The 18493-nt window shown below is 38.7% G+C and overlaps 1 protein-coding gene across 1 annotated transcript in view; it reads right to left on the bottom strand.

Annotated features, from left to right (window-relative positions):
* F3 (coagulation factor III, tissue factor) overlaps window positions 1-11742 on the bottom strand; it is a 37460-nt gene extending 25718 nt beyond the window's left edge. Inside the window, 1 exon segment of the mRNA XM_032118274.1 lies at window positions 11616-11742. Coding sequence (XP_031974165.1) covers window positions 11616-11742 — 127 coding nt within the window.
* Window positions 11743-18493: the final 6751 nt, after the last annotated feature.

Genomic DNA, 18493 nt, shown 5'->3' with positions numbered 1-18493 from the left:
TTGGGTCAAAGTCCAGTCTGACACGACATTAAAATTCTGTGCAGAAAGATTTTATTATATTTTCTTTAGTGGATAGTTTGGGCAGAAAACCAAACTGGGTCAGTAAAAAGCCAATGCTAGCCAAGCTTGGTTTTGGTTTTCCCTGTTTTTCTGTGATTTATGTTGAGGCTATCATCTCTATGTGAAGCTTTGAAAGGCTCTTTTGGGCAGCAAGAATTCTCCTGGCTCAGGAACTCACAGTTTTAGAAACTAGAACAGAATGCTGTAAACAAGAGAGTGCTGAACCCCATTGTCCCTGTTCTGTATTCTGTCCCTGGGTCTTTCACCAGGTTGAGCAGCTGTTGACATGTGGCACATGGGTATCTGAGGCCTCTGACAGGGAGCAGGAGAGCCTGGTGAGGGGTTTTGAGGAGGCACAAGAGGGACCCCAGGGCCTGCACTGTGCCTCCTGTTCTCCTGCTGGAGTTGTATGACCCCCTCTGAGCTGGTTGCACCGTACATTGCATGCAGATCCATTTGAATATAATCCCAAGCTTTAGTGCTGCTGGAAGAGATAGATTCTCGGTTCCCTTGGTGTCCCGCATGCTGTTAGTGGTGGAAGGAGCCAGAGGAGGAAATACAGTGGAGCTGACACAGGCATGGGGCACCAATGGGTGAAGTACTACAGGGGGAAGATGGGGCAGGGGATAAGACAGCAGACTGGGCTGGGGGATGGTCCTGTACTGAGGTCTGGAGAGGAGGAAGAGGATGAGGAAGATGCTGGGAGGCAGCAAGGTAGATGTGGGAAACCCTATTCAGTTGCAAGACCACAGCCATCTCCACAGTTACAGAGTTCATTGTAAGTCTAGGACAACATCTGAACCTCCAGCATGGAGAAGATCTGTCAACCTGTGTCACCCCTGTTACAGCCTCTAGCATGCCCCAAAGACCCTATTTACTGCACCAAGACTGTTCAGATTTGGCTAGTCCCTCACCGATTCATTCTTGGAATCTTCTTTGCTGCCACTGCAAAGCTGAATGATGCCTTCCAACCCTGAAGCCATATGAGTAATTTTGATCTAGCTTTTTTCTAAAGTTTTGAACTTTCCTAATATGCTATATTTCTTTAGTTTCTATAACATCACTGCTACAAGTACACCAAGAAGCAAGGTTAGAGTTAACTCACACATCTCTAGCTGTTTGCTGGCTTTGTCTTGCTGGAAAGAACCTAGTGCGTGAATCATTGTCATCGGCAGGGGCATTCTTGTAAATAGATTTGTAAGAGATGCTTTCATTTGCAGATGTTAGAATCAGATCAATCCTACAGTGAAACTGAAGCTCCAGAATTACTTCAGCCAAGGTAATTTAGTTTTGCCACAGCCCTATTTCCTTACGTATTTTGACATAAGCATTTGATGTTACTGTTTTGACAGGTAAACTGCCAGAAAACTGATAAAATAGTCATTCTCTACTAGCTTAGCTCCTAGAGTTGGCTCACCACAGATCAGAGCATGGTAGCACCAACTTATATTTAAAACATTTCGGTACTGCACTAGAGGCACAATTAATGCTAGTGAATAAAAGAGAAATAATTCCTTTCCTTCCAGCTGAAGAGTAAAAGGAAAAAGAACAAAGCATTGTGTTTTGTAATACCTTCAGTCTCTTTCCTGGCTAGACACATGAACAGATTTGAGTCATAGAATCAGAAAAATTATGATCTCTTCCAATTGTTTTACTTTCTCCAATTACTCAATTATCCCAATTGTTTTTCATCACAATCCAATGTCGCTTTTAGAAACAATGAGCAATAAATTGAGAGTTTAACTGTTTCTTTTTAGTGAAATAACGAAATTATTGTAATAACAGAATAATTTTAGAATAGAAAAATATGCCCTCCTTAGTTGCACAATAAAAATTCTACCTGTTCACTTGTTGATGTGAAGAACAGGAAACAACTGCTGCTAACCTAAATGTAAATATTATTATAGGTTTTGTAATGCCTGAGATTATTCACAATGGCAGAATATCTTTATGAAGCAGATGCTATTACTCAGACACTTCCTTAAGCTGCAAGTTTAAAACCTCTAGGACTGGTCCAGGCTGCCTCCTTTGCAGAAACAGCTTGAGTGACACCTCTCAAGTAAATTAATCTCAGATAAAAGAAAAAAATTCTAGTCATACATCTTTTCATCTTCTTTATGCATCTAATGAAACCTGAGTCATTTGGGCAAAGGTGTCATACAAATAACAAGGCTTCACAGTTTATAGGCAAATAACTCAAAATGTTGTAGAAAGGCAGATTGTAAAAACAACTTGTGTGGTTGAAAGCTTAATGATAAATACTGAGATCTTGGAAATGTAATTTAGTAGTTAGTCTAAGTGTGCAAGGCTTAGTCCTGAGTTAATATGGCTCAACAAGTTGGTGAATTAGAGTTGTAATGCCCTATGGCATCTCAGCTTTCTCCTGTGGTGAAGCCCATAAAGGTATAGGCTTTATTAGTACCTCTTTTTCCTCATAGTTTACTGTTGCTCTCTCTAAATGGCAGTCATTTGTTCAGTCTTCGGCAGCCTGAATCCCAGCAACCAAGAGGAAGGACGAGTCATTGGAAATCTTTGCACCATCCTTCAGAGAGAGCTTAAGGCCTGATTATGCTTTGCTGCCTTCTTTCTGCTCATTTTCCCCCTACACTTTGGGAAATGTCCCAGTGTGTGTTTCTGTGCCTGCTCAGAGGTGGTTACAGTTTGTTCCTTTTGCATAACTGCTTCTGTGGAATTCTCCTTGACCTCTAATGGGTTGTACAGATGAGTTCACAGTTCATTTTTCAAGGCATTATACAGTCCAGCTGCATTTGAAATTGTTTGCTGTATCAGGTTCCTGTACTGATGACTGATGTATGTATTGACACAGTAAATGCCGCTCCTCTTGACATGATCAGGTTTCTTGTCCTTGGCTACATTAATTCTTTGTGTAACTCCACTGTTGAAAATCTCCGGAGTGAATGTATCATAACATGTCCTGTTCACAAGGAACTTTTTCAGTGGCTTCATTTCTGCCGAAATTGCTTATTCTGGCTTTAATTGTTATTTGTGCTAGTACTTCTCTGCTAAGATCAAGTGTGCTTCATTAGAGTAAGCATAAATAGATCGAATTAATTTTTTCTTCCTGTATCTTCTGCAATGACAAAGTGGAAAAAAAAAAGAAAAGAACCAACTATAACAAAGCCCTCAAACTATCAATTTTTGTATTCCTGGGATCAAATTGGCTGTGCAAGGGCAACAAGGCTCAGAGCTGACAGTGTTAGGAGGAGACCAAATCTGGGTGTTAGCACTCCAGCTGAGGAAGTCTTCTATTACTGATGACAAAGGCTTTTAAATTGAAATACAGTTTGCTTCTCTTTTCTTCAAAAGTTATCAAGATCTAAATGAAAGCCATAATAAAGGAGCCAAAGTTGCTTCACTGTAAAAATGGAATCAGATAAACACATGCTGATTTCAAAATTTTTATAAAATGCATTTGCACTCTTCTAATTAAATAAATTAGTTCACATCTTGTGCTATTAAAACAAATATAAGCTGAAAACTCTCTTATCCTCAGATATGAATTAATGGAGAAGATTTTTGACACTGCTTTCCTGTAATACACCTCTTCAATGATCAGTATGTAGAGATATTTCCTTTTCATTCTGCTCTGAGCTTGTCTTTTGGTGCCAGAATTTCCATTTCTCACTTCCTTCTTTTATCGTTGCATCACAGAATGAATGGTGAGAGGCTAAGTGCACAAAAAAAGGTCAGGAATTTATTATTAATACTAAAACCACTTTCTTCATGTTTGTGAGTTTAGTAATGCAATGGAATAGATCTTGAATATTGTTACATATGCAGCTGGGCCTCTGGTTCATTAAGGGAAGGACAAGATGGCTGTTCTTCAGGTGATTGACAAATCCACTTAGTTTGACTGTTACAATCTGCAGTCTTATCTTTTCCATAAACCACAGAACATCCTCATGGGTATAGAAAACAGGAAGACACAATATTGAGCTGTGCCAGTCAGAGATGTGAGGAGGACCTGAGGCCCTTCCATGCCACATATGCCTTTTCCTTTAAGATAGCTTGTACATAATTAGAATTGTATATCATTAGATATACAAATAACAAACCAGAAAAATGTAAATCTGTAATAATAGGAAACACTGTTCTGCTGTGTTTTGCTCCTGGACACTCCATATCTGCCAGCTGTAGTTGGACTTTTCGGTCACAGGACTACTCTACTTGTCTGTAAAACCACTGTAGATATCTGGTCTCCAGGACCAACAGGTCTGCTCCTACCTCACATTATTAAAGCTCTCTTCTACCTATGACAGCTCATACTGGCACTAGAGCTGCCCTCTGCAGCAGGTCAATCCCCTTCTCAAAGGAGTCTTCAGTCTATACAGTTTCTCACTTGCTATCTCCCTCTCACTGCCCCAGGCTGTACCCTGGGAGCCTTTCCACTCTGAGCATGTCCAGTTGCTGTCGGGATAAAGTGCTCCTCTTTCCCAGGCTAACAGGCAGCTGTTCTTCATCTGTCACAGGACTTGTTTAACAGAATGCCCGATACGCCTCTCCTTAGGTGAACCCAGAGTTCCGATGTTACTGCCCTGGAAGCACTGGTAGCTTTTTGGCACTGAATGTAGCTCATGAGCATGGTCAGCGGATATTCCAGTGTTAAGGGGAAAAATCTGGTTTTGCATGCACCTGTTTCTAGGCATGGCTGGAATGGCAATAATGGAGCTTTCTTTGAAAAAACATTATGGGATGAAGAGGGGGTTGGGACCTATAGAGCTGTCTTCCAAAATATGCCTTTACTATAAACTAGCTGGGCGACACCCCTGAACAGAACAGTGGGGAGCAATGATTAACACCTCTGCCTATAAAGAAAGGGACTGGAAATTAGTCAGCCTGAAAGTTTAGAAGCTGCTGGCTTTTCTTATACAAGCTACCCTAAAATAACATTATATCAGAGGACTTATTGGGCAACCTGGAAATTTCATTGCATCTGAGGAAATGAGTGAGCATCTGAGAAGAAAAGCACATCTGAACAAATAGAGGCTTGCACAGCTGGATCCTCTAACACAAGGATCCAAACTATAGCTTTAAGTTACATGCCTCTTCTGTGAAGTCCAGCTTTGCTGCTGGTGTGAAGTGACTGATCAAAAGTAGAACTGGTATAGAGGCTTTAATTTGGATCAACAGCAGGGAAATAAATAAAGTCAGGAGATGTTAAGGCTGACCCCACTGGGTCATTTAGGCTCACTGGCTCGGTGGCTTTCTGTCTCAGATGCTGTAATAACATTGTCACTGTCTTGTTTACTGAAACAAATGGAATAATTGATGAAGATACAGTTTTCCTTTCTAATTTAGCATTTAAAATTTCAGGATTAAAATGCTTTAAAGCCAACTGTAGAGGACAGGAAGTGGCATGACACCATAAAAAAACATGCTGGCAATGGCAAAGTGCTGAACTGTTAAAATTGTCACAGATACGGTTTTTTTCACATTAAGGTGCTGTCACATGAAGGGTAATTTCCTGCTTTTCAAACTCCTAGTCAGGACTGCCTCATTTACCAGAGAGTGTGTCTGATAGCTCTTTCCTGGAAATGATAGTTGTGTGCAACTACATTCAAAACTGATCCTGAAAAGTGCATGATCCACAGACATTTCATGTTCCCCAATGTATGGCTGCCGGTACCCCTGAAGAACTTCAGTGAACATTATAAGAAGTGTAGCAAGTTTTGCTGACAGTGGAAACAGGGTAGAAAAATTTATTGGTGTTTCTTTTTTGACAAAAGTTTTCTAGGCTTGTTCTTAACAGGAGCACTGAAGGTAACTGAAAAATAGGTATGAGATCTCTGGACTGCAGCGCTGAATCTGAAAGTATTTGAAGTACAAGTTTTCCTGGTGGTTAGTCATAGTCCCACTACAATCAGTTCATTCTAGAAGCAGCTTTGTGAAGATTCCTATTAAGAGAGAAAGGGAGCAAGTTAAACAAGAGTGGGAGAAATCAAAGACTGTGTCAGGGGGAAGTGGCTAATAAATGCTTAGGAGCAGGGATGAAATTCTACTAAGAGAGGAAGTACTCAAAAGGGGAGACAGAAAAGGAGAAGAAACACACTGAATGGAATGGAGAAGAGAGACTGGAGGGCAGAAGGAGTGATCTTAGAACCCAGAGACTAGCGGGAATAAGATGAACAGGAATCCAGCTGAACAGCCCTAATCAGCAAAAGAACAAGAGTTAAGAGTGTAAATGTGAAAAGTTACTAGGAATTGAAGGGGATTTGTGAACTCTGGCATATTTCTGTGTTCCACATAAGCTATATCCAAGTCCAAAAAACAAGGCCACCATTGTGTTGCATCTCATGTTCCTATATGTTGCTGTGGAAACTGTGTCTCTTTCCTCCACACTGTCTCATTTATACAGCTCTTTACATCTGAGGCATCTTCTTACAGCTGGTATGAAGGCACCATGCTGAGGTCTTGGTGTTCACTAGGATAATTAGGCATTTTGAAAAAAAAATGTAGAAATTGCATGGAGAGGGCTAGTGTATGAACAAATGAACCTATGTTTGTATATGATGTAGATAAAGACATTTTTAGCTCTCCATCAGTTTTTTACAATGAGATATTACCATGATCTTTCAGTATTTCACACCATAGCCTGGTCAAAGCAGGTCTTCAGAAGAAATAAAAAATATAGTGGAGTATAATTGAAGTGTCCTAAAGAAGCACGACTGGTATAGAATACATTAGGAAGTACAGGCTTTGTGAAAGTAGTTATTTTTACCTTCTGCATTGTAAACGTAGTTGCTATTGCATACAGCTAAAATCTGTAAGCCGTGTATTTGTGCTTCTTCAAATGGGGGTTGTTCCCCCAGTTTGAAGGGTATTTTTACTTGGATTATGCAGACTCTGGCTATAATATGAAGCAGAAAGTGGAATGAAGGTTTTATAGAATCACAGAATTTGCTGAGTTGGAAGGGACCCATTACAATCATTGAGTCCAACTCCTGGCCCTGTGCGGGACTCCCCAAGAGTCACGCCATGTGCCTGAGAGCATTGTCCAGACACTTCTTGACCTCTGTCAGGCTGGTGCTGTGAGCACTACCCTGGGGAGCCTGTTCAGCGCTCAGCCATCCGCGGGGTGAAGAACCATTTCCTGATATCCAACCGAAACCTCCCCTGACACACTTCAGGCCATTTCCTTGGGTTCTACCACTGGTCAAGAGAGTTAAGAGATCAGAGTCTGCCCCTCTGCTTCCCCTCATGAGGATCTTGAAGATTGCAATGAGGTCTCCCCTCAGTCTCCTCTTTTCTGGGCTGAACCTATGACTCTGTTTATTCTCTAAAATCTTTATTATTCTAATTAAATGAAAAGATAAAGACTCGAGAATCTCTCATAATAAACCGGATTAAGCCATGTCACTGGAGACTACTGATAGCTGGTTTTGTAGTTTATATGTTTAAAATCCTACATCATTTAATCCCTGCAAGCCTTTTCCTCATCGTACATCTGCAGATTTTGGATTACTTAACTTTTTATTGCGTACAAATCATGCAAAACCATCTCAGAAAAATATGCTGCAGGCCAAGCCAAGGCAATACCTTATAAGGCATTTCATAGCAGTTCCAACATGTGTCACAGAACAGCTTTCTTCTCATCATCATCATATGTGAGTCAAATCTGCAATGCCATGGGAGAGGAGTTACTTCTTAAAATGTGTATGAAATTAAAAGGGATTTGAGAGAAACTGTTCTCTAAAAATGGAGTTATTTCTTTGTCACTGTGATGATCATTTAACTAGTTTAATTTGTAGCAAAACGAAAAACCATACAGAAAATTCAAACTGATGTTTAAACTTTAGCAAAATATGTTCAGATATTTTGTTATGCTACCTGTCTAGGAAAATACTTTTCTTACTTAAAAAAAAAAGGAATGAAGAAACGTGTGAATGTGCCTAAACCTGAGGGTTTCACTTTAACAAATTGAAACAAAATAATGTTTAGTCCAGTAATAACAAATTTTGGATTAGGCAACCAAACTTGAAATGTTACTGATTTGTTTTTTCTGCTTTTAATTCTGTTTTTAAACCATTGGTTAAACTTTCTAGTTTACAGGTGACCTTTCCCCTTACCCCCACCCCCCAGTGCATTATATGTATGGCAATCAAATAGGTTAATTTTTTAAAAAGGCACAAATAACCTATGCCCTTAAGGTGCCTGTAACTGAGGTGCTTGATTCAGCCATTAGTGTGGGGTCAGCTGCACAATTCAGACCTCAGTTACTACATCCTCCAAATATGTGAAGAATTTGAGACTGAAACTTAGATTTCAGTCCCTTTCAAATTCACCATTTTTCAGAAAAGTGAGGAAGCAGTCATGCACTGCGGGTGAAAAGAATCCTTTGGAATTGAAAACCTCTGAAGTTAACATTAGTCTTTTTCCAATTATTTCTTCAATGAGTTTTAAACCAGACCATTTCATAGTCTTTTGACATTCTTTATGGCTATCTGGTAAAAGTACAATATAACAGAAATGTGGTATCATTGGCAACATGCTGAGAATAATGCAGTAAGCACAAGGTTAGAGAGGCTCCTTTCTGCTGTTTTAAGAACCATTCCCAGCAGAAACCATGGGAATCTGATATGAAAACCAGAGTGCTTTCTCCAGAACAATAATTATTAACAGATTTTTGCAACAAAGAATACATGTGGTGAGTTCCAAAAGGAGACAGACTAGGCCAAGGGCTGAAATTTTAACTAGTAATTGTTACCATCTCCTTCCTACCATTGCCTCCCACACCAACCACTAAAAGCTAAATTTCTTTGTGGGAACTCACGGCAGCAAATCCAAGTTTGGTTTTTTTTTTTTGGAAACTACTTGATATATCTGCATTTTTGTAAATTTTAACAAGTACTATTTGAACCAGTCGTGTTCAAGTTGTTGCTAATTCCTTGAGGAAGATCTCCCTCTGAAAGTGGCTGATGAATTTTGCTGGTTTTAAAAAAAATAGAAGCAGGAATTAGACTATTTATAGCTCTAGTGACTAAGCATATAGATGGCAATAGTCATATGTGAGAGGAATCTCAGGATGTGAGACCATCTGGCGCTCTATGAAAGAGGCCAAAGGCAGTTTTCGGTACACATCTGTAGTCCATCAGGTCATGCATATCCCTTCCAGAAAGAAGAGCTGCTTTCCGAAAATTTGCTTCTTTCCAAAAATTAACATTATGTTATTAGAGTGCTATCCACACAGGATTTTTTTTCTATCTGGTAGCACAGAGTTTAAGGATGTGGCTTCTTTTAAAAAAGGTTTAGAACTAAGTGAATTTATATATGCTCTTAGAATAGAGCACAAACTAATATTAGAGGTTTATTGCTTGCATTTATAGCGTAAAGTTAGATGTTGCAGCTCTTGATGTGTGTCCATTAGAGATAACCTATTAGATATTAATAGAGTCTAAAAAACTGATGATTTTGGTTTCATAACACCGGAGGAAGACAAGGAATGTGAGATTGACATTCCTTTGCCTTCATCTGACTGGGTTTTTATTACTTTAGCTTTTTAGTTTTAGTTGGATCTGCTAGATCTTATTTTGAAAAGCCAAGTGGAACAAATTATGTAAGAAATAATGTTTCTTCCAGCTGTGAATGGAGGCCTTATAAAAAAGCAATAGCAGGAATTGTTGTCAATTTTCTATCAAACATGTTTTCACTGGTAAACTGTGATTTATTTAAATGTGTAATTGGCAAACAATATAGAGATATATATTTTTATATATATATTTTAAAGGGCTTGTGATACCATGCAGTACCTTGTTAGAGAGCCTTGTCTGCTTCCTTTCTAACTCATTCAACTTGCTGCTGTGGAGCCTTGGCTTTCAGAACCTCACATCTAGGGAATATCTGCAATCTGCTTCACGACTGGAGATTGCTAAACTGCCAAGAATGGCTTACTGGTTTTAGTTCCCAAGCATGAACTTCCTCCTTCAGGTGTGGTTCTAAGGATGTCCTGGTACCTGGGACTCAACTTCTCAGCTGATCATGCTTTCATAGGGGTGAAAAACCATAGCTAACCCTGCACTCTAGTTTGCTCCATTGTAAAAGCAGCATGTACTCCCCAGTATTTCTTCTGGGTATTCTGTTTTATTTTGGTTCTTTTAGGTGTACAATAGAAATGGCAGGAACATCCATCAAGTGGCAATGCTTAGCCCTCTCAAAGTTAGGAGGGAAAGAAAGTTATCTTTCCACTTTTTTTTTTTTTCTTGTTTTTGAATTCTAGATAGTGTAGATAGAGTTCAAATTCTACTTATGCAAAAAAGTAAAACTTGTGGGCCAAAGATGCACTTTTATTTTACTCCTTTTATACAGTTCCATTTAAACTGCTAGACAGGTTTTATAGCAAAATTCCTGTATTTTTGTATTGTGAAACAGATTAGAAAAACAAGTTGGAGTTTGTATTTTAGCATGGGTATAATTCTGTGTCTCAAAGGGGGAAGAAAAAAAGGGCAGAAAGCAGCTTGTTTTCAGGTTCTTCCTTTGAAGGGTTGAAATGTATTACTTTTATGGAATATGTTTTGCAATGAAAATGTTACAATCTTTTGCCCTAAGACCTCTGCAAACTCTAAGCAGCTCTATTAACTTCATCTAAGACAACCATCTTAGATGAAGTTAAAATCTCCTGTATGTGTATTTCTGTTGCACAGACCTCTTATACAAACCCGTATTTCTTTCCTCCTTATCACATGAAATGGTGGAGAAGATTTGATGACTCTAGTCATGACCTTCATCATCTAGCAGTTTGCAAGAAATATGCTGAAGGAAAAGTATGCCAGAGTTTCATTCCACTGATGTTTCTGGCCATATGAGCACTATTCCAATCAAAATACTGTCAGAGAACCCAGTTCTATTATGTATGTATTCATTGGAATAAGTTCACATTGTGCCACTGAACTCCACAGTCTATTCAAAACATTTTTGTAATAAATTACAAAGCAATAGAATGCTGGGAAATACAAGAAATTAAGTAACTTTTACCTGTGACAAAGAAATTACGTGCAGCTCTTGAAAGAGTTATGTAAGTTTTTCTCAATGAGTTTATACTGACTGCATTCCACACATATAGTAAAGGAGGAATTAGTTGTGTCAGCCACTGAGTAGCAACCAAAATCCCACAGGAGTAAGAACACCATTCAGAAGCACCCATCTACAGAGTAAACTCTAGAATGCTCCATAATTGGCTTTGTATCTTATCAAGTGCATCTATACAGGACTTCTCTGCACTGCAGTGTACTCTTTGCTTTCCTGTTGCAAGCAGATCACCTAATGCTTTTGTGTTCATTGAAACCATCCTAAAAATTTCCTTTGTTGCTTAATAGAACAGGAGATTCCAGTGAAAATCTTGCCTTACCTGAAGAGGGCTTATCTTAATTCTTGATGAAAAGCAGTTTAGTTCTTCAGGCTTTACCTTAAGTGTTTTGTCTATTCATGCCTCGCTGGACATTTAGCCAAGTTGATGCGGAGTGCAGTGGGCAGTTTGTATATTCTGCAAGAGCTCTGCTCTGTCCATGAAATTGTTGTTAGAGACAATCAAGGTGTATCACCTGCCTGAACATCAGTTTCTAAAACATTACTGGGACTCTGTCTAAACAGGAGACTGAGCCTGTCAAGGCCTAGAACAAGCAGCGAGTAGCTCTGAATCCTGGCGCCCATGCTGTTTGCCAGTGTCATCGTGGTTATACAATATCATGCCTTCCTGCACCCCTCTAGTGTTTCATCCATCCAGGATGTTGAGTAAACATTAGATCTGGCTGCTGCATTTACTACAAAGACAAAAGAACAAACAGACCCTCTGATCATATTCCCAGAAAGACTCCAGTATTTTGCTGGGCTGCCTTCCATATAGTCATTCAAATGGTGAAAAGCCCAAAGAACATCTTGTTTCTTTTTGGGTGCTTTCAATTCCCTGTTCACTGTGCCGGGGATTTTCATCCCCAGGAAACCTCAGAATAAAGGAAGCCAATCAACCATCTGCTGAACAGCATGTGCAAAACACGAGGTTCTCTGACCTTGGACAAAATCTGTCTTGATTCCAGAGAATCCCACACAGTCACAGAGGGTTTGCAGGAGTGGTCTGCTTCCCAAGGTATTTCCCCAGGGCTTTGGTACTGCGCTGCACTCCAAAGCTTTTTTTCCCCCCCTCAGGTTCCTTTGGGCTACAGACACCTCCCTGCTGTCTCAGCACTGTTTTCAGCAGGATACTGGCTAATGATCAACAAGTGAGGGTCAGGAGGACAGTATATTTCCACTGAATGTTCCAAGACTCCTCTCAGGAGCCAGGCCCATGCAGCCCAGACTTAGGTCTGTATTATTGGGTACCACCGTTGCTTAGCAACAATTAATACCTTACTTGTCTTCCCGTGCATAGGCTAGAAAACGTACAGCTTCACAGAGGCAGCCAACACACATACACAGACATGAAAAAACAGCATTATCTGGTGGATCTTCCCTAGGCTCTGAAATACACGAGATGCCGCACAAAGAGGCAGCCTCTGATTTTTTCATCTCCTGATAACAAGATTAAAAAATACCTCTCTTTTCATCCATGTTCCTCTTGAAATTGCTAAGTCTTCATGTTTTCTGGCAACACTCATAATAACTTAAGCCAAACTGTGCCAAAAAACTTTAACATTTGGGTTTGCACCTTACAAGATGCTTTGCTCTCCCAACTCTCACTTGGTAGCCCAGTACCATTTTCAAGCAATTTTCCATCAGATATTTTGCCTTTTGTAGCTGAGATACAAACCACTAGTGGGACCAAGTTCTGTCTCAAAGATATATTGTTGCTCCTTCCTCTATACCACCTCTTCTGGAGCCACGTGCTCCCGCAGCCCTGTTCACGTTTTCCATTGCAGTCAGGTAACCCAGCCCAAGCAATGTTTGTCACAGCTCCAACAGAAAACTTTTCTGCCCTTATTGCAGATCAGAAAGAATGAAGTGATTGAGCTGACTGCAGGAAAAAAATAACCTTCTTAAGCACATGTGGCCTTTAGCCAGTCTGGGGTCTAATAAGGAGGGATCAAGCCTCAGTGCCTGACCCCATATCCAGCACCTCTAGCACTGCTGCTGCTATAGGTGAATGTGGCCATCCCTGAGGACTGGGACCTCAGCCAGCACTTGGCAATGTCTGTATGCTGCTCCTGTCTCACCAGCCTCTCCCCTCTATCACATTTGGAGAGGTCCCATATGCCCTGCTGAAACTCTCACAGTTACAGTGCCCTGGTTACTTAACTTTTCATGCGCAGATGAAATATTTTGAAATCTCAGGTGTTAATACATTTAACAGTGGACATCACTGTATAAACTTTGGCTGGTTAAAAACAGGTCTCCCATATATGCAGTAAAGGCAAATAGGAAAGAAAAGCTATCTAGTAATGAAAAAAATAATGATAGATGGCTCAAGTCACATGCATAACTGCAGTCTACTGTAACAGTTCCAAAAATCAAAAAGGAGTCTCTTCTTTTCCAAAATAGAATTGTCTTTAGTACAAACTTTTAATTAAGCAATCAATTGCATTACTTTTGAGGATAAAAATGGATTTTTAGTCAAAAGAAAATTTCTATTTTTTGTAAGACTTATCGGTCTTATTAATATTTACAGGTATATACATAATTTAATATATAAATATCCAAACTATCCTTTCAAACGCAGGTCTTAGTAAGTGTGCATTTATTTTAATCGGTTTAATTAATTCAGTTGTTGCTTGTATTGGTTTCTCTCACATTAATTTTAAATGTGTGTAGGTGAGTACAAGTTTGGAGCAGTACACCAAATACAGAGATTCACACAGATCCATTGAACACAGCTGGCATTTCTTGTTTCCAACAAATAGTTTTCAATTTTCCCAGGACATTCTACCTCCTCCTTGCAGAGTGGTTTGGCCACGATTTCCAATTGTGTGAGTCAGATGTTCTTCCTTTTCCATAGCCTCCCACTTTTGTATCAATCTTTTCCAGATTCATGGAGCAAAGAAATATGAAGCATTTGAGAACTGAGTGATGTAATGAATGATTCTAAATTTTATAAAATAGTAGTCTTTTAATCTCTGAAAGTAAATTGGCTAGTTTGTGAGTTGAAAATGTATAACTACCAAAACGCAAACACAGATATTTTTTGATACTAATAGATTTTCTTTCTGTAAGCATGAATTTTGATTTAATAACTTTCAGTCAGCTTCTTGGCATAGATTTTAAGCCACAGATGAGACATTTAATTGATTTTTTTCTATTCCCTAGCACACAGAAATCCAGTTAAAAAAAAAAGTAACTCCAACAACTCCCTTGCATCGAATAATCAGATTTGAGGGGCCAGCACTGAAGCCAGATGAATGTTTCTTTTCCCACACTGGCAAAAGCAAAACCTTAATTACAGACAAATTATTATTGCAGAATGTGTTTCCCCTAATATTCCCATAATGTGGTTCGTGTTTGGATAAAAGAAAGCTGAAAAAAGCAATTTGATCCCTTCTTCTGCTGGCTATAGGGCCAGTACTTCAGCTTGTTAGTTTCTTAGAAACCCAGCTAGTCCTACCACAAATAGGTAGACCCAATTGGTGCCAGGAATGTACTGGCTTATTGCAGCTTTATTGCAAAAAGAAACCAGAAAAGTAATGAGGGGAAAGTGCACTAGCAGCAATTTTGAAAAAGGAGGGGTTTGGCATCCAGTGACATTTTTTTCAATTTCTTAAAATATGCCACCCAAATAGAGACTTGGAAATAAATAGGTGGACTGATAAACTCTACCTCAGAAAAAAGTAGTCTGGCTTCTGACCTGTTATGCCTGTGTCTGTTCTAATGAGGAGCTCTGAAAGCTCTTCGTTCAGAAACTCAAAAAGCAGCAGCGAGCAGTGGAGAGCATAACACTGCCTCAGGGAGCCAAGCCCTGAGGCTAATGACAGACATCTGCCTCAAGTTAAATAAACATGCTGGAAATGAATGAAGACAGATGTTTTTTAAAGTCAAATATATGGCTGAAATCTTTCCAAACTCATAGGAACTTTGCTCTTAATGTGTGATTCCTGTGTACTCAGAACTCTGCCAGAGGCCTTGCACTCCAACAGTCTGTTCCAAGACCCTACAGGAAGACATTAAATACTGAATTTCTGATTCTTCCTGAGTATTTGGAAATAAAAAATTTCAAAACAAAACCTATTGGAAAAGTTGTGATGTATTTATACAGAAAGATCTCTATTTATTTGGAAATGTGTGAAACAAACCTCTAACCCTGTTTTGGTATACAGCCTGCCTTTATTCTGCCAAAGGAAATACGAGTCCCAAGTCCAGGCGAGTTGGGAGCCTGATGTGCTCTAGGTACCTGCATTGCTTAAGATAGGCTTGGTAACATCTCCTTCTGGTAAGGCACTTCTGTGTGAAAGACTGAGTCGTGGAACTGCATGGCACCCTGGCTGGCAGCTGACACTGCTGCAAGGTGTGAAGGGGTGTGCAGTGGCAGACTTGGGCTGAACAGGCATAGCTGTGCTTGTGTTCAGGGAGTCTGGATACACAATTTAATTATAAAGACATACTTAAATTTAAACCACTATATAAGCAGAGCTGTCAAAGTGTAGTCTGAATATGTGGATAAATGTTTATACCTAACAGAAGTCACTTCAGGAGAAGTCAACATAGTTCCCACCAACAAACCCTGTGCAAAAAGCCCACAAAAACAGATTCGTACCTTCAAAGTCAACAAGACTAGACTTTCTCAAAACAAATCTCCAAGCTGAGAGTGGTCTGTATCTATGACATTTCCATTGGCAAAAGTGTGCTGGATGATTCCAATTATCACAATACTGCATAAAGACAGACATCCTGTAAGCAGTCAGGCTCCAGAATGTCTAGCATGTAGATAGTCTCAAACACTACCTGAAATAATGCTCAGAAATGAACAAAGAGAATAAACGCCATGCATTCTTTATGGTTTGCATCATCAAGCAAACAGACACACGTCTTACACCATCATTACCAAACCACATTGCTTAAAAATTTAGTAGCTTAGAAAAGAGTACTTGAAATACTACAATCTCAATTTTAAGAGGCCATGACTGTGCAAAACTAATCCATATTAGTATCATGTTAGTTGTACTATCTCATAGCATATTTGCATATGCTATGAAAAGGATTTAACAGCCTAAACCAGAGACTTATGGCTTCTGACCAGCATCAAAACCAAAGGCATTGAAATTCTTTGAGAAATACTTTGCTTATGTTATTTCTATCTCAAGTAAAAGCAAATATGACTGTCAGAAATGCTTTGGGGACAATAATCACTTTTCACAAAGTGGTCATCATGATTTTGAAATCATGATAGATTCCTAGAGTTTAAAGATACAGTTAAATACCTACTCTGCATTTAAAATCACCCCCAAGTTTTAAGTTTTTAGCTGTCCCTGCCTCTGAACCCAAACTAATTATCTTCAAGTAGTTCAGCACTGTACTGATTATTGATATTATTCCATAAAGGACTTCCTCCCTGAGGTAGTGTATAGTAGGAAACAATGAGATGTAAGGGTATTTAGTATTCTTTCCCTACTAGCAGACCACTAACAAGAAGCATGTGTTTATATTTGTTCTTAGATTTAAAGGGATTTTGGAGAAAGCAAACCGAAGTAATTATATTAACAAAACTTACTTTTTTCAACTGAAAAAAACTATAAAAGGAAAGTAGAGGTCGAGGTGGTACTGTTTTTCATTCTCAGATAAGGAAACTGGGTCACAGGGGGTTAAGTGTCTTGGTCAAAGACACCTGCAAACTTTATCTGTCAGTTCTGCTGACAGCTATGACGCTTTTGTTGATAAGTATAAACACATACATCTTTATATTGCTGTAAGGATAAGTAATATCTGTTTCCATATTAGTTCAGTTCAACAGTAACTGTGAGAGCCATGATCTTTTCTCACAGTTTTGTAAAATGTCCCATGAAATAGAAATAGTATTTGATTGACTGTAGTGACACATCAAAGCAAGTGGCATGAAGTCATGTGCTTAATAAGCAAAACTTCTGGGTCAGTGGAGAAAAGCCTTTGGCAAAGGGATTGAAATCGACAAATATATGTTGATGTGGAGATTAGACAAAGTTTCTCTCCCGTAAGAGACAATGGCTAAAGGTTACATGACTTCAAAAGTTCCTCTATTAAAATAGAAAACTGTGTTCTCTTACTGTCACAGCTGAATACATCCCAGATTTAGCTACATTTTTTGATAAATGTTAGAGATTTCACTGCATTTTTTGATAAATGTTAGAAAATAAAGTTTGTATTTCTATAAACACCAGTGTATTTAGAGGTTATGTACTAGATAGTATACTATCCATAGCTCCCACATCTCACTGTGTTTCTGGACATCTTTAGTCATGGAACTGTTTAACCAACAAAAGAAATAACACCTGGAAGATCACCTGAGGTAAACATGGTTTTATCTCTCTGTTCTAGTGTCCTAAAATAACTGCTGTGGTCATGTCAATATTCATTCACTAATCTGTGTGAACAGATTTTTAAAACCCCAAATTTCACTTTACTGTGCTTTATCAACTTCGATAGGAATTTAAGGTTCACAAGGAATGCAGAATTAAGATATGGTAAGCTTTTAGTAAGGTAGATAGAGAGCAGTTTCTCTCTTTCTGTTTTCATTTCATTGTTACTTTTCTGCATAAAGTTTTATTTTCCATGACACAAAATTAACTCTTTTGGTATTTATTTCTAGCTTCTTACCAGTAGGCATTGAACTCTAAAATGTGACTCTAATGCAGTCTGGTTGTAAAATCGTTTATGTGTAAGATATTATATGCAGATTATAGGACATATGAACTGTAACATTCAGAAACACCATATTTTGTGACATGTATAGAGCAGTGTGCATATGTATTTTTATATATATATATATATACACACACACATATATTTGCCACATACATATGTGTATGTATAAATATGTATACACCACACAAGGGAAAAAGCTCAAGTAAGGAATTACACCTCCTCTTTCCAAAGAAAGATTACTGCTCAGTGCTAAGGAATGTAACAGTCCTATTCACAGCAATTTCTGACACAGCGTTTAGTATAACCATACACAGACATAACAAGCAAAAGAACTGGAAAATATTTGTATAGTTATTAAGTGCTAATAAAACTGATAAGGAGCACAACTGTCACAGACATTATGCAACATGGAGTAGTAAGGTCTGTTTCTAAAGGATGTGGTTTGAAAGAGTTAGAGCAGAATTTTTTTTAAGGGATAGCATTACTCAGCAAGTTTCATATGTTGGAGTCAACTCTTTTTAATTTCTCTGGGGATTTTAGATGCTAAATTTTAGCTTGTCATAGGGAGTATACCATGTTTGTTTTTTAAATTAGGGAAAGGACATATTTTGGAGAAAAAAGAGACATAATAGTAACAAAAGCAACAATAATGATGCCATGAACT

Source organism: Corvus moneduloides, chromosome 9 (assembly GCF_009650955.1).
Source record: "Corvus moneduloides isolate bCorMon1 chromosome 9, bCorMon1.pri, whole genome shotgun sequence".
Taxonomy (NCBI): Eukaryota; Metazoa; Chordata; class Aves; order Passeriformes; family Corvidae; genus Corvus; species Corvus moneduloides.
This window is presented reverse-complemented; position numbering and strand designations above follow the sequence as displayed.